At 34.6% G+C, this 23050-nt stretch overlaps 2 protein-coding genes and 2 long non-coding RNA genes across 51 annotated transcripts in view; 2 read left to right on the plus strand and 2 right to left on the minus strand.

The window, feature by feature from the left end:
- LOC147845584 (uncharacterized) overlaps nucleotides 1–832 on the minus strand; it is a 100821-nt gene extending 99989 nt beyond the window's left edge. For 7 of the 13 annotated variants that reach the window (XR_015480598.1, XR_015480601.1, XR_015480596.1 and 4 more), the window contains exon 1: nucleotides 769–832. This is a non-coding gene — a long non-coding RNA (uncharacterized LOC147845584). Of the gene's footprint in view, nucleotides 1–56; nucleotides 628–768 lie in introns of those variants that run through there. The other 6 variants (XR_015480594.1, XR_015480593.1, XR_015480592.1 and 3 more) reach the window with 2 other exon arrangements.
- Nucleotides 178–20743, plus strand: LOC108182811 (uncharacterized). 5 transcript variants are annotated; one of them, XM_087244204.1, is made up of 3 exons: nucleotides 354–480; nucleotides 14669–15356; nucleotides 15459–19312. In XM_087244204.1, exons 2-3 carry the CDS (start codon nucleotides 14680–14682, stop codon nucleotides 15544–15546), a joined length of 765 nt encoding a protein of 254 aa, XP_087100330.1. In that variant the 5' UTR covers nucleotides 354–480; nucleotides 14669–14679; the 3' UTR covers nucleotides 15547–19312. The 5 variants fall into 5 exon arrangements, with proteins under 5 accessions (XP_087100327.1, XP_087100330.1, XP_087100329.1 ...); XM_087244203.1 differs by lacking the exon at nucleotides 354–480 and adding an exon at nucleotides 14328–14511; XM_087244201.1 differs by having other exon boundaries at nucleotides 178–480; nucleotides 14669–20743.
- spag9a (sperm associated antigen 9a) overlaps nucleotides 11650–23050 on the minus strand; it is a 70577-nt gene continuing 59176 nt past the window's right edge. For 31 of the 32 annotated variants that reach the window (XM_087242830.1, XM_087242829.1, XM_087242828.1 and 28 more), the window contains 2 exons: nucleotides 20891–21001; nucleotides 11683–12143 (listed from right to left, as the gene is read on the minus strand). In XM_087242830.1, coding sequence (XP_087098956.1) covers nucleotides 12013–12143; nucleotides 20891–21001 — 242 coding nt within the window. In that variant the 3' untranslated portion in view covers nucleotides 11683–12012. Of the gene's footprint in view, nucleotides 12144–20890; nucleotides 21002–23050 lie in introns of all 32 variants that reach the window. The other variant, NM_001320288.1, reaches the window with a different exon arrangement.
- LOC147845585 (uncharacterized) lies at nucleotides 13170–20743 on the plus strand. The gene is made up of 2 exons (XR_015480619.1): nucleotides 13170–13993; nucleotides 19327–20743. It is a non-coding gene; the product is annotated as an uncharacterized LOC147845585 (long non-coding RNA).

Raw genomic sequence — 23050 nt, forward strand, 5'->3', positions numbered from 1 at the left:
TTATTATTTTATTTTATTGAGTCCAAAATAAAAACTCTTATTATTATTTAACTCACCCTCATCATGTCCTTTCAATCATGAGAGATTCTTTGGAGCACAAATTTATAAAATATTTAATCTGGGAGATTTCTGTCCCCCACCTGAAAGTCTATTTAACATTACCACAAAACTCTTAACACTTCAAAGTGTTCGTGATGAATATACCAACATAAAATATGAACGTATTAGTTTTATAAATCTGTCTGAAGTCTTCTGAAGAACTGTGATTGATCTAAACGATGAAAAGATTTCATTTGATAAACTTTGAGCAGCAAATCGAATAACGTTAAGTTCAAGTACGTTTGCTTGAGAAAGAACCAACGAGATTCACTCTTGGTCTCTCGCGAGAAGAATCAACACGGTTTGTTAAACACGCCTCAAGCGGTTAATATTGAATTAGAATATCTCCATTTGTATTTCATAAGACAAGCGGTGATAATGGTGAGTAAATAATAACATGTTCAAATTAGTACGAAATGGCGTCTAAACTCACTACTAAAGCGAACCATTCAACACATAATAAGATATGTATATATCAATACTGTATATAATCAAATACAGCTCTACTGCATGAACTCAACAACACAAACGGCTTTAACGACTTTTTATACTTAAATATAAGTTTTTTGTTTTTTGTTTTTTTTTGTTATAGCAAACAGGATTGATGTTTCAGATTAAGACAAACCAACTAATACCAAACAATAAATCAGATACATTGTCAGTACTCACGGGTGTTTGCTCTGTTAATTTAGTGATTTCCCTCCAAAAATTTGGTCACTTCCGGGAGCATGATGTTAGGTCATTAGCTGGTCTTGTCAGTTAAAGGGATTGATGTACAGTTGAAGTCAGAATTATTAACCCCCAATTTCTGTTTCTAAACATGATAGTATTAATAACTCATTTCTAATAACTGATTTATTTTATCTTTGTCATGATGACAGTTAATAATATTTTACTAGATATGATTCAACACTTCTACTGCCTAAAGTGACATTTAAAGCCTTAACTAAGTTTATTAGGTTAACTAGTCAGGTTAGGGTAATTAGGCAAGTTATTGTATAACGATGGTTTGTTCTGACTATCTGAAAAAATATAGCTTAAATAAAACAAATAAGACTTTCTCCAGACGAAAAAATATTATCAGATATACTGTGAAAATTCCCTTTGCGCATTTGGGAAAATATTTTAAAAAGAAAAATAAATCCATGGGGGGCTAATAATTCTGACTTCAACTGTATTTACTTTTCCGAAACATATTTGACATGGTGAGGGGGCATAGAATTTCTGTTCAGATTTTTAAATTGACAAACTTCCAGTGAAATTAGCTAAATTTCACAAACAAGCTTTATTGTCCTGGATGTTGGTATTTAAGCACAAATTTTCCCCCCAAAAATATAGGCTATTATTTGGATAAATAGATGTAAATCTCTCTTCTTTCAAAATTGGTATGAAAATGATATTGTGTTAGGCAACTTCTAAATTTAAATGGCAAATTAATATCTTACAGTGAATATTTAGATATGTTATGTTTTCCAATTACAACAGCTTCATTTTATAAAAGAGTATGGAAATGAGTGTGGAAAATATGTTAAAGAAAACCTTTTTTTTTTTCAGGAGACCTTGATATCATTAAACAAAGTTATATTAATAAATGATTTAGAAATATTATAACAGGTGATACAGTTATATATAAAAACTTAAGATGGACCAATGTATTTATGAATATAAATTGGAAGAAAGCTTGGCGTTCTTGTGAAATATATTGCTTAAATAATAAAGTAAAATAAAAATTTTACATTTTATATATCTAGTTAAAGAGGTTTTAAAAAGATTGACTTTGGATATTGATTATTCTTGTGAATTTTGTTCCATGGAAAAATAATATATTGTCCACCTGTTTTGTGACTGTGTATACACAGTGTTTTTTGGGTGGATATGGGAAATTTATTTAGAAGGAAAACCAATATTATATTTAAATAGCAAAATTTTGATATTTGCATTATGTAAATTTTTGTAACAAATTTATCTTCCTTGTACAGGTTTTTATTATTTTGAGAAAGTTTCATATAAATAAATAAAATTAACTGAATCAAAGCCAAATTTTGTTCACGTTCTTTTAGAGACCAAGGACTATTGCACAAGTTTCATTCATTCTTTTTTTTTTATTTTATTTTATTAATCTGGGGTCGCCACAGCGGAATGAACCACCAACTTATCCAGCATATGTTTTACACAACAGATGCTCTTCTGGCTGCAGCCCATCACTTGGAAACATCCGCATGCACACTCATTCACACACACTACGGACAATTTAGCTTACCCTATTCACCTGTACCACATGTTTTTGGACTGTGGGGAAAACCGGAGCACCCGGAGGAAACCCACGCGACACAGGGAAAACTTGCAAACTCCACACAGAAATGCCAACTGACCTAGCCGAGGCTTTAACCAGCGACCTTCTTGCTGTGAGGCATTTGTGCTACCCACTGCGCCACCGTGCCGCCCAGTTTGGAGAACATCGTTTAACAAGAAAAACCTCTAATATTCTTAAGGGATATATGATTTTTAATTATAAAATGTTTTGTATGTACACTCTGGCATACAGTATGTATTTTTGTATATCACTGTATAATTCGGTCTTTGTTTTGTTAATAAAAAAATTGTTAATAAAAAATAAATAAAGGGATAGATGTAAAAATATTGGCAGGATAAAACAAAATTAAAATGACTTATAAAGCATACATTTACCATATTCAACACATTCCTTAATTTCATTTGTTTAGGCTACTCCTGCTTGTTTGTATGAAAAAAGATTGAATACTGAAGATTGAATACTGGGAAAATTAAATGACTACAAATTTAAGTATTAACAATATTTTAATGGCGAAATGTATTGCACCTGGATCGCACATTTAATTAGCTTTTTTCATTTGGGACGAAAACCTGAAATATTTCTCAACAAAACTCATGATTGCATTAGGAGTCTTATTTTACAAATGCTACACATGTTCAGCTTAATAATTGTGTTTAATATGTTCCCCAAATATATTAAAACATTTAACTCTGGAATTGAAATTAGTTTATTCAACAAAAGTAAAAACTAATTTAGAAATACTTTGGGGAAAATGTATTAAGAATCGGCCAACTTGTTTGTAAATCGGCCTACCTATGTGTGGGGGGTGGATTTTACTCAGAATTAAAATAAACCCTCTAATAAAACAACAAAACACATTCATCAGTTTCCATCGTTATGCTGACAGAATGGAATCCTACATATGTGAACGGATTACAGAATAAAAGAGCCACAAGGTCAAATAAATCCCCATGAAATCGAGTTTAATAGAGTTTAAAAATAAGGCTATGATGCAGTTTTAGCAAACTTTGGACAAGAAAAAACACAGTAATGACAGGCTGTGGGACATACAGCGAGTCCAGATTTAAGGGATATAGCGACCACATACACCCATCCACACACACAAATGCAGTAATATTTCTCAGTCATCTCCACACACTCACATCTAAACAACACACAACCACCCAAAAAGGTGGCGATAAACGAACATGAATGAACAAAATGCAGTGTTCATTAATACAATGTGTTGATTTCTGAATGATCCTCACAGGTTATACTTCATATGCTGACTCGTTCACACTTTAAAAAAAAAATCATCGCTTTAAAAATGTGTCGCTGCAGATAAAATAGATCAACTTCAATAAAATGTCTTGAGGCCTTGGTTTTTTACACATTCCTGCTCGTTTCTTGCGTTTCTCAAAGCAGTTTGCATTATAAATGGTAAGACTAATTCTGTGTACGGTATAAAAGCTTGTTTTCACCACAGGATTAAAAAAATAACTAACTTTTTATCCTTCAGTTCAAAGTTTTTCTGAAGGAATGTGATATGAACACTTTTTTCCCCCTTATAATTTCAGTGCACGTCATACAGTATAACTGGGACATGTAGACTTAGGTTTGCAAGAAGTCTACACATTGCAATTCTGGGTTTTACATTTCACAATCGTGGGTTCACATGTTACAATTCAGTTTGTGTGTTGCAATTTAGAGTATACAGTACGTCACAATTCTGCTTACATGTCACAATTCTAAGTTGACATGTACACTACCTGACAAAAGTCTTGTCGCCTATCCAAGTTTTAGGAACAGCAAGTAACTAGTTGATCATTTCTAGTTGATCATTTGGTATCAGAAGTGGCTTATGATCATGCCTTGATTTTTAAATATTTAATTAAGACAGTAAGCTTTGACTTTGGTTAGACAAAAGTCTTGTCACTTAACAGAAATAATGTACCGTATAGAATATAAAGTCATGGTGCAGTGGAAACAGAATGAATATTGTGTGTGACTCCCATGAGCTTGGAGGACTCTATCTATACATCTTCTGCAATGACTCAAATAACTTAGTATTAATGTCATCTGGAATGGCAAAGAAAGTGTTCTTGCAGGACTCCCAGAGTTCATCAAGATTCATCTTAAATGCCTCCTCCATCTTACCCCAGACATGCTCAATAATGTTCATGTCTGGTGACTGGGCTGGCCAATCCTAAAGCACCTTACTGTATGTGGAAGCTGAAGTAAGAGCAGCACTATCCTGCTGAAGAATTTGTCCTCTCCTGTGGTTTGTAATGTAATGGGCAGCACAAATGTCTTGATACCTCAGGCTGTTGATGTTGCCATCCACTCTGCAGATCCCTTGCACACCACCATACTGAATGTAACCCCAAACCATGATTTTTCCTTCACCAAACTTGACTGATTTTTGTGAGAATCTTGGGTCCATGTGGACTTCAAAAGGTCTTCTACAGTATTTGTGATGATCGGGATGCAGCCTAACAGACGATTCACTGGAAAATTCAACCTCCTGCCACTTTAACAAATGATCAACTAGAGGTCAAGTTATTATTAGCTGCTCTTACAACTGGAATGGTCGACAAGACTTTTGTCAAGTAGTGTATATGTTCTGAGAGACACGTATATTCAGAATTGTGATAAGTAAACTTTGTTTGTATGTTTAGTTATTGCCATGTCAGCAACTAATGGCTATTTCATGTCAGGATCAATACAGGCAAAACCATGCTACATAATAATAACAATGACAACTTCATCAATTTCCCAATACTGGGTTGAGGCTGAAAGGGGCATCTACTGTGTAAAACATATGCTGGAATTGTTGGTGGTTCATTCCACTCTGGCGACCTCTGAAATAGAGACTAAGCTAACTTCATCAATAATATTTTTAATGTTAAATGTGAAGTGTTTTTTTATTGTTTTTTATGTAAATCACAATTCTGGATTAAAATATTGTAGTTTCAATTTTACGTGTTACATTACAGTGTTACATTACTGTTTCCTTGCGAGTTCTGAGATTACACTTTCGGTTTTTTAAGTCTAGTTTAAAATGTATCATTTTAGTCTGCAGTTTAACTGTGTGAAAGCAGTTATTTTATATTTATTTTCTTTATTTCATTCACTATTTGTAAGGTTTTATAATTATTATTATTATTAGTAGTAGTAGTAGGAGTAGTAGTAGTAGTAGTATCGCTTTCATTGGTCTCATACCTGTACAACACTCAGATGAACACTTGTTGTTGCTAAAAAAAGTGCTTTGAATAAACATTGACTTGACTTGACTATTTCATAACTGTAATAACAGGCAATTCACTTACAACCTAATGTTAAACCAGCTATCATAACATTATTCATCCTTATGTGGCTCTTTTTGGATTCTCTGAAGCGATATAGAAATGAAAAAATGTAAAACAGAAAATACGTGAAGACCATTGTTTTTGTTTACATGCCTAAATGGTCTATATGAATTTAAATTAAATGGTAATTTAGAATTGCAGCATTTAAACATGAGCCAATTTCCCACTGCTTGGTACAGTATAGTTCAGCACAACTCAGCTTGCTTTCATTTTGCTCAATTTCCGTTGCATTTCTGCAGCTTCAACTGCCAAAACTTTTCATTTTGCATAATCCCATTCGCTTTTCAGCTCCAGTACCAATGAGAGAAACATCTGGACCTCTTCTATTACAATACTATCATTTCAGGTGTCTTTTCTTTTAGTGGTATAAAATCATTTAGTCATGTAAAGCCTTCTGCAGTTGACTATTTAAAGTGAAAGTAAACTCTAAATTCACTCAAAAGGAAAATTGTCATCACATTCTCACCCTTCATTTGTTCAAAGCCTATTTGAGTTTCTCTCTCCTGTTGAACACAAAAGAAGATATTTTGAAGTATGCCTGTTGTTATTAACCCTCATTGTAATTTTTTTTCCTACTTTAGAAGTCAATGGATACCAGCAAACAGCATTCTTCAAAACAGATTCATTTGTGTTTAACAGAAGAACGTTTAAAAAGGAGTAAATGATGAGGGAAATTTCATTTTTTAGTGAACTATCCCTTTAAATAGTGTGGGTTTGGGCTCTCATGTCACAGGTACAACAATGCTGGCAGGATTAAGTTAAATTTAAGACATTTTAGGATTTTAAGACTATTCTGAGTGAAATTTTAGACTTATACAGGGCTAATTACTAAGGATTTTCTTTCGAAAATCCCAGTTGCAAAAGATTTCCAGTGGCCCGATCAAAAACTGAGTATAATTTAATATGTTAAATAATAGTAATAATAATAATTATATACTGTAGGTCAGGTACTGTATGTACTGTATCTTCAGCAGTAAATACATGGAGAACTTTTTAAACAAATGTTATTGTAACGAAAACAATTAAACCATTATGGTAAATAGAGGTAAAAGAAAAAAAATAAAACCTTTATTGAGATGATTGTTGGTGATTTTATAGCTATTAATGGCCATATTTGGTAGCTATAGATGAACAAGGGAAAATTAAAACCTGTTAAAAACGATTTAAGACCGACAGCACGATATGTCTGCATTTTAAGGCTTAAAAAGTCTTAAATTTACTGTTTTTGAGATTTAAGACGATTTAAGACCCTGCAGACACCCTGTGCTGGTAGTGAAGTAATCAGTATTTATTAAGTAGTGAAGTCAGGTTTTGGTAATAGTATGAACCAAACCACGCCATACTAAACGAATATGAACTTGCAAATTTCAACTGAAAGTTTATGTAGGCTGCCTATATGCAGATACAATCATTTTAAGAAATCTTTTTTTTTACCTATAGTACGTCAATTATACTTTTAAATATGTAATTCTCTTCTTTTTATGTGATTTTTGTGTTGTGGTCAATATATGCAAATGACAGCATAGGGTCCAAGACAAATTTCCACAATAAACAAAAGTGCATAAGGTAAAAGTAAAGTAAGTCACAAATCAAATTTACATGCCACAAATAAGAGTTCATATTTTGCAGTTGCAACATTAAAAATACCTAAATAAATAATAAACTCTCCATTCTGAGGAAGACAATTCTGAATTATGAGATGCGAACTGCACGGAAAAAAAAAGTCTGAATTATAAAAATAAAAATAAATAAATCACTGCCGATTTATTTTTTTAATTCAATGATGTAAACAAGCTTTCACAGAACCATTCCTAATACTGTCAACATATATCGGTTAGTTCCTCCAACGTGAAAAAGGTGTCAGATGTTGCTAAAACAAAACCAAAAAAGTTCATCCATGTTCACAAACACATGTAAAAAGTTACATTCTGAACCACAAAGTTCATTATGAAAAAATAAACACCTGGAATGGCAACAACAATGATAGAAAGATTCCCTTTATGTGTCCGAATTCAAAAGAAACAAAGACCAAATGTGCCCAAACCCGACCCGATCCCCCCCGGTTTACACATAAAAAGTCAAATATCAGGTTGCATTTTGTTTCAACAGACAGCAAGGTACAATAAAAGTGTCGTACGGACCAGATACAAAAGGAGCGCAGAACTCTGATTAGAATTAGAAAACTGAACACACTCGAACCCAAACCTGGGACATACAACACAGACAAAAACCCACATTAAAGATGCTTAGTGCTGAAGCAGACAAAACTAAACCCCGCACGAGAAATACAAAGTTTATTATACAATCCCTGTCAATTTGTAACATTATATTGTCCATTGTTCGACCATTCAGAAAGAATCACAGAAGCCTTGGCAATGCAAAAGAACTACTAGGCTGTTTAAGTATTGGTTATTTGTTCGACATTTTGTCCTTTGGTAAATGATCAGACCATCTTAAATACAATACTTAGGTTGTTCTATCCGGATATTAGGTTTGTCCGTGTTCGCTCTTTAAAGTGCCAGCAAGCTCTAGCGTGAGTGAAGCCCACATTTCTAGAGCTCCGGGCCTCTGGATAGGAACGGTAGAGGACTCATGCAAGCTAGAAATACACATACAGACGCGCACAAACCATGCCATAAGGTGCAGAGACACCGCTTGCCAGATCTATGCCGGACAGATAGCAAAAATAGCTCTCTGAATTTCTATATACATCAACTACACAATGCTACCACTGCCGATAGTGCGCAGAGAAAACTCTGATCAATGCTGTCAAAAACACACAAAAAAATAAACAATTATCAAGCAGCCAGTTATGAAGTAATCATCAAGGTAAACGGTCAAGACTTTAAGCACAGGATTTTTTTACACAGATGATCGGTGATCAAAAGTTTGGAGAAAAGAGTATGATTACTATAATTACAATGCCTTTTTATTCTAATTATTTTAAAATGTATCTATTGTCATGTTACTCCAGTCCTCAGATGATCCATCAGAAATTATTCGGACCTGCTGATTTAGTACTTGGATGTTATTAAAGGTCCCATGAAGTGCTTTGAAATGAGCATTTTTATTCGATGTTTGACTTGATCTCAACCGAAATACGAAAAGAGGGTGGGACATACTGTAGCTCCTCCCTTTAAAAAAAAAAAAGAAGAAAAAAACAGCTAATAGGGTTTTGTTTTATAACCGCTCTGCCAGTGAGAGTGATTGAGCTCAAGTGCATCAAATAAAAAGCAAATGAAAGGAGCCTTGAGGCAGGGCAGGGCGGGGCATGTCAGATACTAGAGAGCATTTGATTGGTTATGATGTGATGAGACACAGTAGTGTTTGAGGTGAATAAAACTTGATTAATTTGGGCGGAAGTGACAAACTGCAAGCTTTACATGTTTATATCAGTTTAATACAGAGGTGGGCAAACTACGGCCCACGGGCAATATGCGGCCCGCTAAACACTTTCATCCAGCCCGCGAGGGAGTTTTTAAAATGCTGCTTCTGAGTAACGGTTTGGTTCAGAATTAGTAAATTAATGATGCAATACAAGTGAACGCTGTTTGATGGCAGTATTACTCGCGGTACAGTTAGAGCAACCAGGAGAATTAGAACACACTCTCGGATATTAAAATGTACTCGACTGTTAATGACTAAAAATGAGTCAGGCAAAAAAAAAAAAAACAGAGAAAAATTTATTCTGAATGTCATGTGTTTAGGGAAGAATGGACAACAAAATACTTCTTCACCAATATCGGACAGAAAGCGGTAGGTCTAAAATGCCAAGAAAGTATTGCTGTTTTTAAAGTCTATAAACTAAAAGTCTATAAGTCTAACTATTTTTAATGTGTTAATATGAGATTTTTTATTGATATTGATATCAGACAATATCTTTTCTATTCTCCCCATTAAAAATATTACATTATTATTATTATTATTATATTTTATAAGGATTTTTTTATTGTTTTATGATGATTGATAAGTAAATATAAATAGCAGTGCAAATTAATTTGACTTGTAAATATGACTCGATAATAGCTATAAAAAAAAAAAAAGCGTTAATGTGACATGTTTCTGTCCGATACTACATGTTTCATGCATACTGCCACTATAAATAAAAGTTGTTTTTTTTTAAGGATTTGACATGTGGCCCTTCACTTGGTTGGCAAAACTTGATGTGGCCCTCGGGTCTAAAAAGTTTGCCCACCACTGATTTAATATCTTCTAAATATGAATTTTGTCACTGTTTTGGGGCGCACTATCTTATAGATATCTTAAAAACTAGCAATACTGATACTAACATCTAAAAAAGGTTTATTTTTATTTCATAGGACCTTTAATTATGATTGGTGCACATTTATTAATAATGTTTATTATCATTATCAGTGTAGCGCAAAACTTTTTTTTTATGCTCAAACAACATAAATTGACAAAAAAAATGTTTGTTTCAAATCAGCATATCAGACAGATTTCAGTTATGTATATATTATATTATAGTTAATTAGACCAAATAAATGCTATAAAATGTTTAACTTGCAGTTAAAGGCATGAAATTATTCATCCTCCTGTGAAATTTAAATTCTTTTCAAATAGTTCCAATAAGTGATGTTTATTAGAGAGATCTGTAAACATAGACCCTAATCTGATTTCACCAGGTAGAATCCTAGAGTAACATTTATGTTGATCCTGGAACAACATTCCAATCAGAATTAAGGGATACGTTTACCATTTAAGTTAAGCTTAGGCTTACGGTTAGGTTTATGCACTTCTACATGATTGTTTTCCAACTATTGTTCTCCTCTGACATTGGGAATAATTGACAGTTATAGTTGAGTTTAAGGGTAGGGAATAGGTATGGATTACATTTTCCAACAAAAAGGATATTCCAAGATCAACATAGAAGTTAATCCAAGATCGCATTGGCAAAATCATGACATGTTAAACATAATAGTTCTAATAACTACTTTCTTTTGTCTTTGCCATGATGACAGTGCATAATATAATACAAGTTATATTGCAGGATGCTAGTATTCAGCTTAAAGTGCAATTTAAAGGCTTAACTAGGTTAATTAGGCAAGCCAATGGACAACAGCGGTTTGTTCTGTAGCCAAACAAAAATAGAAAAAATTCCTAAGGGGGCTTATAATATTGACCTTGAATATTGATTGCTGAAAAAATAATAACTGATTTATTCCAGCCAAACTAAATGAAATCAGACTTTCTCCACAAGAAACAACATGATGCGGAATCAAGTAAAATTTTCCTTGCTCTGTTAAACACCACTTAAGAAATATTTTTAAATATTTGTTACTATTTCTTATTTTATGTTATTGTTTAAATTCAATGCTTTAGCATATTTTAAATGTAATATATTTATGCATCAAATTGGATTTGTGTATTTTTGAATTTATGAATTTGATGTGTGTATTTTTGAATTGTGTTTTGAATTGACGAATTGGATTTGTTACTATTTCTTATTTTATGTTATTATTTAAATTTAATGTTTTAACATATTTTAAATGTAATATATTTATGCATAATTTCTGAATATTTTTGTTTTTAATTATGTTTACATTTTATTTATATTACATTGTGACTGTATCTTAAAGTAACATCAATATAAAAAATGTTTTGACAAAATTTGTGACAATTATACCATGTATGGATGGGAGGGGGGTTGTTTATTGTAATTTTTTGTATTTTAATTATTATTTTTTTTTTTGCTAATTGTTTAAAAAAAAAAAAGCCCTGATACTCATTGTATTCTTACAGTACATTCTACATAATGCTATGTATATTTCCAATAAAAATACTTACACATATTTAAAAAAATAAATAAATAAAGATATATATAAAAATTTCACAGGAGGGGCTAATAATTTAATAAATTCATACTAAATGTATCAATTAATATAATAAAACTGTATAACTGGATTTATTTTTTCAAAAACATACATTAAAAAAAATCCTAAATATTCCAAACATTTGATCTCCGGTGTATCTGCAATATAGTTATGGACGGACTTAATTCAAGTCATCGCTTTGTTCCTTCCTTTCAACATTGATCCCTTTTCTGTCAGTCAATGCCAGATTTATATAAAAGAATATCATTAAATAAACAAGCACAAATATTAAAGAACTCATAGTGATTCAGTATTAAGAACAATGCTATTAATAATATCTGTATTAATAAGAATAATAATATGTTGTAAAATAATACGCCCATGTGTGGGTTTGACCAAGAGTTCTCTGTTGATCAGCGGTTTATCGGTCACTCGCAACCTGCCAGACTATAACATAACTGCGCTCAGGTTTGGCAGGAGCCGACTGGAGTTTCAGTGTGGGTTCAGCTGATTCTTCATCTTCATCTCGTCCCAATCCTCCATCCTCATCACCTGACAGGGAAAGAGACAGTCATAGATTCAAAAGAAATGACTTTATCTTGTTCAAACTGCTTTTGTAAAATGAGTTGAAACAACACAATTGTTAAGGGTTTTTTGAGAAATTAATTGTTTTATGTTCGATCCACTTAAATGAGTAAAAACGAATAGGTTAACTTAATCAATCTGTGTTGGGACAACATGAAGGATTTGTGAGGAACCCAGCCATTTCTACAGTGTATAAGTCAGTAAACCACATACAGTTAGGTAGCAGCTTTTTGTGAGTTTTAAGCTGGGTTCATATTAAGGGTTGTTGTGTCAAGGAAAAGAAACATGATAGACTTTATACGTTCCTTCCCAACCAATCTTAACTTGCCGTTTTTAATGTTGTCATTCTGAGGGGTGGAACTTGCAACTGACTTCAGAAACAAGAGTGTAAACGACCTGTCACAGTTTACTACAGTTGTAAAGTGCTGGGAATGTTTGCTTAAAATTGACTTTGGAAAAGCTGTAAGAACCATGGAGATGATTTACAAAATTTACGAATTACCATTACACCCAAATTGGGCTGATGTCATTTAGTGTGAACCCAGAATTAGAGAACACACTGTCAGAAGAATGAGGGAAAACATAAAAGTCTTTAAAAGAAGAAAAAGTGATGTTCGAGTAAACAGGACCTGATTTGAACTCTAAGAACATAAAAAAATAGGCAGATAATATTATGGAGGCAGATCAGTTTAAAAAATAATACACTTACAAAATAGAATTCATACATGAACAGCATAATTCATATTTACGAAAATCCAATTTGTAAATACAAATAAATAAAACACACAATATGTGAATTCACAAGTAAAAATCATAAATATTTTGGCCAAATGAATTGGATTTGTGCATTTATGAATCGTGTTTTGAACAGATGAATTGATTTATGAATATTTTTGAAGCTTGTTTTGAATTTATGAATTGGATTGTGTCTTTTTGAATCATGTTTTGATTTTACAAACTGGATGTGTATTTTTTTATTTGTGTTTTGTATTTATGAATTGTATTTGTGTATTTATGAATCGTGTTTTGAATTTATAATTTGGATGTGTGTATTTTTGAATTTACGAACTGGATTTGTGTATTTTTGAATCGTGTTTTGAATTTATGAAATTGAAATTTGTGTAGTTTTGAATTTACGAATAGGATTAGTGTATTTATTATAGGTGGGCACACATATAGTTGGGGATTAATTTTTTTTTATCTAGATTAATCTCACTAATCTGAAGGCATTCAGAATATGTGCGTTACCCAAAAATTAACTAAATATAAGTCTTTGAGAACAGGTTTCTGCCAGGTGGTGCGTTAGACCAGGGGCTCAACTCCTGTTTCCAAAAGCATCACAAACTGCTTGAGAAACTGTTCTACTATAATAATTAGTGATGAAAATAAATTATGTACAACAAGATATACTTATAGGTGACACAGTGGCACAGTATGTAGTGCTGTCGCCTCACAGCAAGAAGGTCGCTGGTATAAGCCTAGGCTGGGTCAGTTGGCATTTCTGTGTAGAGTTTGCATGTTATCCCTGTGTTCATGTGGGTTTCCTCCGGGTGCTCCGGTTTCCCCCACAGTCCAAAGACCTGCGGTACAGGTGAATTGGGTAAGCTAAATTGTCCGTAGTGTAGAAGTGTGAATGAGTGTGTGTGGATGTTTGCCAAAGATGGGTTGCGGCTGGAAGGCCATCACCTGCGTAAAAACGTGATGGATAAGTTGGCGGTTTATTCCACTGTGGCGACCCCCTGATTAGTAAAGGGACTAAGCCGAAAAGAAAATGAATGAATGAATGAAGATGTACTTGTGTTTACTGTTTATAATATGTGAATTCACAAGTAAAAATCATAAATATTTTGGCCAAATGAATTGGATTTGTGCATTTATGAATCGTGTTTTGAACAGATGAATTGATTTATGAATATTTTTGAAGCTTGTTTTGAATTTATGAATTGGATTGTGTCTTTTTGAATCATGTTTTGATTTTACAAACTGGATGTGTATTTTTTTATTTGTGTTTTGTATTTATGAATTGTATTTGTGTATATACAATGGCTGGGTCAGTTGGCATTTCTGTGTAGAGTTTGCATGTTATCCCTGTGTTCATGTGGGTTTCCTCCGGGTGCTCCGGTTTCCCCCACATCTCGCGCATGCTCGAGTGACGTCACTGGCGTCACTGTCTCCGTTCGGTCACACACTGTGTGCTTGAAGTTTGGACTTGCTATTTACTCGCAATTTAAATCTTAATCACTAAATTCTTCCTCATTCGCTAAGTATTTGTCTCTCCTACTTAGGGTGACCAAACCCTTAATACATTTATACAAACAAAGCTGCTTTAAAAACGGTCTGTCCCTCGAGCATCCGCCTGTTGTTTGTAGCTTTAGCCTGCTAGCGCCGCTGGTCAGCTAAAGCTACCGACCTCTTTAACCATACACTTTTGACTTACTGGCTTTGCTCTTTACCCCGTAAAATGTCGCTTCCGTCTCTGTCCTTGTGTGCAGGAGAAGCATCGATGGAGGCGTTGGAGCTGGAGCTGGAAGAAGTGGAATCCCAGATCCGCGCGCTGGTGGTAAGACGGTCGCGGCTACGGGAACGGCTTCTAGCCGTACCTAATGCTAAGGCCGTCTCATCACCTAAGGTACGTGGAAATTACAACCACATCATTCCCTCTACCTCAACCCCGCGTCCTTCTCTGTCCAGGCCCAGCGCACCCGGGGCGCGGCTCAGCCAGGCGTCGTTCACGCCGACACCCGGCTACCACGGCGCCTGGGTGCAGCCGCGCAAGGTGCTTCCCAGATCCCGGGGCAGAACGTCTCCGCCTGTGTTCGAGATCTCCACGGAGAACCGCTTCTCCCCTCTCCGCGAGTCGGGTCCCGATGTGGCCATCATCGGTGACTCGATCGTTCGTCACGTCCGTGCCGCCTCCTCAAAAGGTAATAAAGTACGTACTTTCTGCTTTCCTGGTGCCCGTGTGAAAAATATTTCTACACAGATTCCAACCATCCTGGGCGCTGCCGAGAGCCCTGGTGCCGTTGTCCTCCACGTGGGGACAAACGACACCGGGCTCCGGCAGTCGGAGATCCTGAAGAAGGACTTCAGGAGCCTGATCGAGACGGTTCGACGCACCTCGCCCGCCACGCAGATCATCGTTTCTGGGCCGCTTCCTACCTACCGCCGAGGAAATGAAAGGTTCAGTAGACTTTTAGCTTTGAATGAATGGCTAATAACATGGTGTAAAGAACAGAAATTGCTCTTTGCTAATAACTGGAATCTTTTCTGGGAGCGTCCTAGGCTCTTCCGTCCTGACGGCCTGCACCCCAGTCGAGCCGGAGCTGAACTCCTGTCGGACAACATCTCCAGACTACTTCGCACCATCTGACTAGCAGGTAAAAATTCACAAAATTCACACTATAGCCACCTAGACTCTTGTTCACCCCACTTAAACATCAGTAACGCATATCTGGCGAATCCTATAGAGACTGTGTCTGTTCCTCGTATTATTAGATTAAGAAATAAACGTACTGTGTGCTCCAGGAAAAATCTAGTAAGAATCAAACCAGAAAAACCAGTAGAAAGTGAAAATACAAATTTCGTAAAACTTGGTCTCCTAAACATCAGGTCACTTGCACCTAAAGCACTTATCATTAATGAAATAATAACAGAAAACAATCTTAATGCACTCTGTCTCACTGAAACCTGGCTGAAACAAAATGACTATATTAGCTTAAATGAAGCAACTCCTCCAGGATTCTTATATAAACATGAGGCTCGTCAAACTGGTCGTGGTGGTGGAGTTGCATCAATCTTTAGTGATTTCCTTAATATTAAACAGAGAAACGGACTTATGTTTAGCTCCTTTGAAGTATTATCGCTTAATGTTCAGCTTCCAGATACTATACAAAAACCTATGTTATCTCTCGCTTTAATCACCATATATAGACCCCCAGGACCCTATGTCAAATTTCTAAAAGAATTTTCTGATTTTATTTCTGACTTACTAGTCAAAACTGATAAAATGCTAATTGTAGGTGACTTTAACATCCACATAGATGACGCTAATGATACATTAGGGCTCGCGTTTATGGATTTAATACACTCACTTGGGATAAAGCAAAACGTTGTGGGTCCAACCCATCGCTTAAAGCATACATTAGATCTAATTCTGTCTTATGGAATCGAGGTTATTGACGTAGACATTATACCACAAAGTGATGATATTACAGATCACTACCTCTTACTATATAAGCTATGTTTACCTGAAATCAGCAAACCCGCTCCAATACTCCGCCCTAGTAGAACTATTGTTCCGTCAACTAAAGATGAATTTATAAATAACTTACCTGATCTCTCTCTATTTCGTAATGCACCCGCAAACTCAAATGATCTTGATGTAGTAACCAGCAGTATGGATGCCATCTTTACTAGCACACTAAATACTGTGGCACCCATAAAATTAAAAAAGGCTAGAGAGATTAAAACTATACCATGGTATAATAGTCATACTCGTGCGCTCAAAACAGCAACCCGCGCCCTGGAACGTAAATGGAAAAAAACTAATTTAGAGGTCTTTAGAATTGCGTACAAAGACAGTATGTCCAGCTATAGGAGGGCTCTAAAATCTGCCAGGACCGAGCACCTGCGCAAACTGATAGAAAATAATCATAACAATCCTAGATTTTTATTTAACACCATCTCTAAATTAGCAAATAATCGGTCATCCTTGGAACAAACTACTCCACCGCAAATTAGTAGTGATGACTTCATGAATTTTTTCAGTAATAAAATAGAAGGCTTTAGACAGAAAATAGGAGATGCCAAACTTTCTGCAGCGGCTTATACTCCAAATCCTGTAAATATTTCATTAAATCATAATAATAACCTACACTGCTTCAAAATCATAGAACATGAAGAGTTAGTAAAAATTATAAATAGCTCTAAACCAGCTACGTGTATGCTGGACTCAATTCCAACAAAATTACTGAAAGAGCTGCTACCTGCTATAGGAGAACCTCTTCTTAACATTATCAACTCTTCTTTATCTATAGGCCATGTTCCAAACTCTTACAAGCTAGCTGTTATTAAGCCTATTATTAAGAAACCGCAACTAGACACCAACAACTTAGCTAACTATAGGCCTATTTCAAATCTTCCATTTATGTCTAAAATACTAGAAAAAGTTGTTTCCACTCAATTATGCTCTTTTCTGCAGACGAACAATATTTTTGAAGTGTTTCAGTCAGGTTTCAGGGCTCACCACAGTACAGAAACCGCCTTAGTGAAAATAACCAATGATTTACTCTTAGCTGCTGACCGAGGGTGCGTCTCGCTATTAGTTTTACTTGATCTTAGTGCGGCATTTGATACCATTGACCACAATATCCTCATAAATCGCTTAAAGTCTACAGGTGTCCAGGGACAGGCTCTACATTGGTTTAAGTCATACTTAACTGACCGCTACCAGTTTGTAAATCTTAATGGACAGCCTTCACAAATCTGCCCAGTAAAGTATGGGGTGCCTCAAGGATCAGTTTTAGGCCCTTTACTGTTTACAATTTACATGCTACCTATGGGAGACATTATTAGAAGACATGGGATCAGCTTTCACTGCTATGCAGATGATACTCAATTATATATTTCCACTAAACCTGACGAGACGTCTGAACTTTCTAAACTAACTGAGTGTATCAAAGACATCAAAGACTGGATGACCAACAATTTTCTTCTCTTAAACTCAGACAAAACAGAATTATTACTTATTGGGCATAAATCTTGCACACAGCAGATCTCGCAACTCAATTTACAATTAGAAGGATACAAAGTTAGCTTTAGCTCTACTATAAAAGATCTGGGTGTCATATTAGACAGCAATCTAACTTTTAAAAACCATATATCCCATGTCACAAAAACTGCCTTCTTTCATCTGAGAAATATCGCTAAATTACGAAATATGCTATCCATCTCAGATGCAGAAAAGCTAGTCCATGCTTTTATGACTTCGAGACTGGATTACTGTAATGCTCTATTTGCTGGCTGCCCAGCATCCTCTATTAACAAACTTCAATTAGTGCAAAATGCAGCAGCCAGAGTTCTGACCAGGTCTAGAAAATATGATCATATCACCCCAATTTTATCCTCCTTACACTGGCTGCCTGTTAAATTTCGTATTGAATTTAAAATATTACTTCTCACCTATAAAGCTCTAAATAATCTAGCTCCTGTTTATCTAACCAACCTTCTGTCTCGCTACGAACCAACTCGCTCCTTAAGATCTCAAAATTCAGGGCTTCTGGTAGTACCTAGAATAGCAAAATCAAGTAAAGGAGGTCGAGCCTTCTCTTTCATGGCTCCTACACTCTGGAATAGCCTTCCTGGTAATGTCCGAGGCTCAGACACACTCTCCCAGTTCAAAACTAGATTAAAGACCTATCTGTTTAGTAAAGCATACACTCAGTGCATCACCTAGCAGGTTCCACACTGGCTTCTACATCTTGCTTATATACACTATGAACAGCAGCTACGCTAATTATTCTCTTTATTCTCTATTTTCACCTGGGGATACTCATCCCGAGGTCCTCAGATTAGGCGGAGTCACTGATTGGATCCAAGACCAGCGACGTGATGATCCCAAGGATTCCATATCCGGGACCAGGCCATATCCTGAGCTGCTGCTGCGCTGATGGTCGTGGGGAGTGGAGAACATGAGTCTGATTCCAGCGACGCTCCAGGGACAGACGAGTCTTCATTGAGGCCATCTTCCAGCATAAACCACGGCGAATGAAGTTCTGCACAAGACTTTTGGCCAGCGGAGAAATTAAAATGGTCGTGCCCAACTGAGTCTGGTTCTCTCAAGGTTTTTTTTCTTCACTCCCATCAGGTGAAGTTTTTTTTCCCTCTCCGCTGTCGCCACTGCCTCGCATGGTTCAGGATTGGTAGAGCTACGCATCGATGAATTTGCTCTTCAGTGTTTGAACTCTCAGTAATGATTAAATCACACTGAACAGAGCTAAACTGAACTGAACTGAACTTAAACACTAAAACCTGAACCACACTGTTCCAATTACTATGACCATTTATGTGAAGCTGCTTTGACACAATCTACATTGTAAAAGCGCTATACAAATAAAGCTGAATTGAATTGAATTGAATTGAATTTATTCAGTTAAACATGAATTTTGAACTGTAGGCCAACATGAGCTCAAAACAGCGATTTTTGATCACTTTAATCCGACTAAAGTCATGACTGAAAAAAGTATGCATATATTAGTGGCATTATTGACGTAAACACCGCAATCAAACTATTACCGTCATGTAGGACTTTTCGCCATATTTCCGTCAAGATCCACATGCGCGACTGTCAGTAAAGGACCACGCACGCACACACGCACACACACACATTGTAAAATGCTGAAGTTTTTTTCTTTCCATTCGGCGTGCGTTATTAAATTCCATAACACTCTCACCAGTCCTTACTCCTTACTTGCGTTTAAAACCCCAGTTTGTCACGGGAGCATGAATGAGTTCATGAGTTAAAGTGAAACTGCCGAACTGCAGTTCAAGTCACTCAAAATGACAGGAAACTCTTACATGAAAGCACTTCACGCAAACACCTTAATTATATTATTGTCTATTAAGGCAAATAACTAGATTACAGATGTCCATGTAAGCGTAGTCAGTAGTGTCTTCGAAGTAAGTGAAAGATCCAGAAGGGCATCATGCCTATTTGATTCAGAAGGGCACTTTTTTGTCAGCCGGCTCACCGGTCAGATATACATCCGCGCTAAAATATGAAGGTGAAAGTCACCATAGCTTGCGTAGAATAGACCCAGCTCCCAACCCAACTGTGAGAATAGATTAACAGCGATCTTTTTTTAATTGCGTGATAAGAGTCTCACGATAACGCAGCACATTAACGCCGATAACGGCCCACCACTAGTGTTTATGAAGCTTTATTTGAATTTACGAATTGGATTTGTGTATTTTTGAATCATGTTTTGAATTTACAAACTGGATTTGTGTATTTTTGAATTTACAAATTAAATTTGTGTATTTTTGAATCGTGTTATGAATGAACAAATTTGTTTCTGTGTTTTTTAAATTCTGTTTTAAACTAACAAATTGGATTTTGTAAATGTGAATTGTGTTGTGGAGGTATGAACTATATTTTGTACATGTATTTTTGAGACTGATCTGGTTCCATATAATATTGATTAATAATCATTTTTCCAAGCCAGTCAACCATATTTACATGAACAGAAGTTGTTTATTTAATTAGAATTATTTATTTGACAACATGTAAAAAATATGAAGCACAATTAAACCACAATAATTAAATAAAGTAAATAGGGTTAGTAAAAAAAGTACACTGTATCTCAAATTAATTCTTTGGTCTGTAATATTATCTATAAAAATCAAACTTTTTTATGTCCCATTTTATCTCCTGTTTTTACTCTTTTGACTTGCTTTTTGATATATGTGAGCATAATTTTATTTGCAAATTTGTTCTTGATCTGTGCATTGTGTCAAGTCCAATATACTGTTCTGTCAGTGTCAATAAAAGGGTTTTTTTTTATAACGTTCGGGCAGGTTAACAACATGACTTATGAATATGCTATGAGCCCCTTATGAATGTGTAGGCTATGAAGTGCAGAATGTGCAGGCTGGCATTTGCACACATGCACAAGCACAGGTCCTACAGTCGGTGATTTGTGATCTGCAGCTCTTACCCACTCTGAAGTCGATGTATCCCTCTCCTCCACTCATGATCAACATGCTCTTTCCATCTGAAGACTCAGAGCTCTCAGTCACACCCTCAGCTCCAGGCACAATAACCTGACCTGAAGAGCATCAACAACAACAACAGCTCTCAAAAACATTCTGCAGAAGCCTTTTTATTACCATCATCCATTTTTCTGTTTAGCTTTACTAAGCGTGTGCAGTTTATTACTTTACATAAAAATACAATGTTAAATATATAATTTTTTTGTTACCTAACAACTTTAGAAATAGAAAGAAAATAGATTTTTTTTTTTTAAATAACAGTAATTCAACAAAATTTTATGTATGTTTTGTTTCTCTTGATTTTTCCTTTTTTTGTATTTAATATTTTCCCTAAAAAAAACTTGCATGTACACATTTTTGGACCATTATCATAAGTTATTTTGTTGGATTAGCTTTAAATTTGGCTTCAGCACTGACTAATGTATATGTATAAACGAATGTACAATATGTACATAATATTATGGAGATATTATTTTTTTACAGAATAAAATAACACGTTTATATTATAATTTTCTGTACTTGTTCCAAACCCGTTTGAGTTTCCTTTTTTTGCTGAACATAAAAAAAGATATTCTGAAGAATGTTGGAGACTGGTAGCCATTGTACTATACACTATAGTGTATTTACTTTAGTTCTTACTAGAGAAGTCAATGGCTAAATGGCAGAAGAAAGAAACTCGTTAACACTTTATAATAACTACACATTATGAATCATTTATTGAGCATTGGCAAATAGTAAATTCATTATCTGTTAAGCATTAACTTGAAATTAATAATCGTTAGTGAGCCGCTTATAACTGCAGCTACAAATGCTGTATTCTTGACTTATAAGCACATGTATAATGTGCCTAATGATTGTGTTTTCATGGTTTGTTAATAATTCTGTTTTCACTACTAAATTCAGTATTTTTTTATTATTTTAAACCAATTAATTAGGAATAGTTGGTGGTTTTTAAAGATCATTCAGAATGAGTTAGTAAATAATTAATAAACTATTTAAATTAACATTTAGAATTCATATTATTCAGGCATATACTAATAGTTAATTTGTATGTTAATAAATGCTTTATTAGGTCAACGTCATGCAGTTTTGTGACCCAATCTAAAGTGAGGACTATTTATGCTTTATAAATCCCTTATAAATGACAATTAAAGGCTGTTATATTCTAAACAGGAAAAAAAGAACATAAACAACATTATTCATTTCTAGTCATTTGAAGATACACAAATGAAACTGTATCAAATGAATAGTAAACCTTCGCAACCTCATTCAAAATAATATTAGACTAATTTAGACTTCGCTAAATAACATTGAAATGTTGTATCATAATATATTGCTAAATTATTTTATTGTTGTTGTTTTATCCAATGTCTACAGCAATTTTACAATAGTTTTATTTTTTTAGATAAGATTGCAATGATTATTGTTCATTTTGTACCAAGCCTTTAATTGGCATTTATAAGGGATTTACGAAGCATAAACAGTCCTCAATTGAAATTGGGTCACAAAACTGGATGAAGTTGAGTTAATAGAGCATTTACTAACATACATAGTAGCCATTAATATACGCCTGAATATTAATATAAATAAATGTTGATATCAATAGTTTATTAATCATTTACTAACTCATTCTGAATGATCTTAAAAACCATGGACTACTCTTAAATACAACCAGTTTGTAAATAATGCGTTACTTAATTTAGTAATAAAAAGTATTAGTAGATGTAGTTACAAACTGCTTACGTTTATAACTACTATAACTATACTAAACTGTTACTAACGTTTATTAATGTCGAGTCAATGCCTAAATAATGAATTCACTATTTGCTAATGCTTAATAAATGATTGATAGTGTGTAGTTATTATAAAGTGTTACCGATCCAAAGCAGCTTTACAAAAGGTGCACACTATTGCATTACATTTAAAATTCGAAAAAGTTGTGGTTATTAGTTACCATAGCTTTATGAGATACTAATAACTAACTAATTATCTAGTAACTAGTAGCTATTAACAGTTAAAGTTATTATAGAAAAGCACAGTTAACCTGCAGTTGTATAGCATATATGTGATGTCTATGTGTACATGTTTACTAAAGTGTATCTCTA

This window comes from Danio rerio, chromosome 3, assembly GCF_052040795.2.
Source record: "Danio rerio strain M-AB ecotype USA chromosome 3, GRCz13ab, whole genome shotgun sequence".
NCBI classification, from domain to species: Eukaryota; Metazoa; Chordata; class Actinopteri; order Cypriniformes; family Danionidae; genus Danio; species Danio rerio.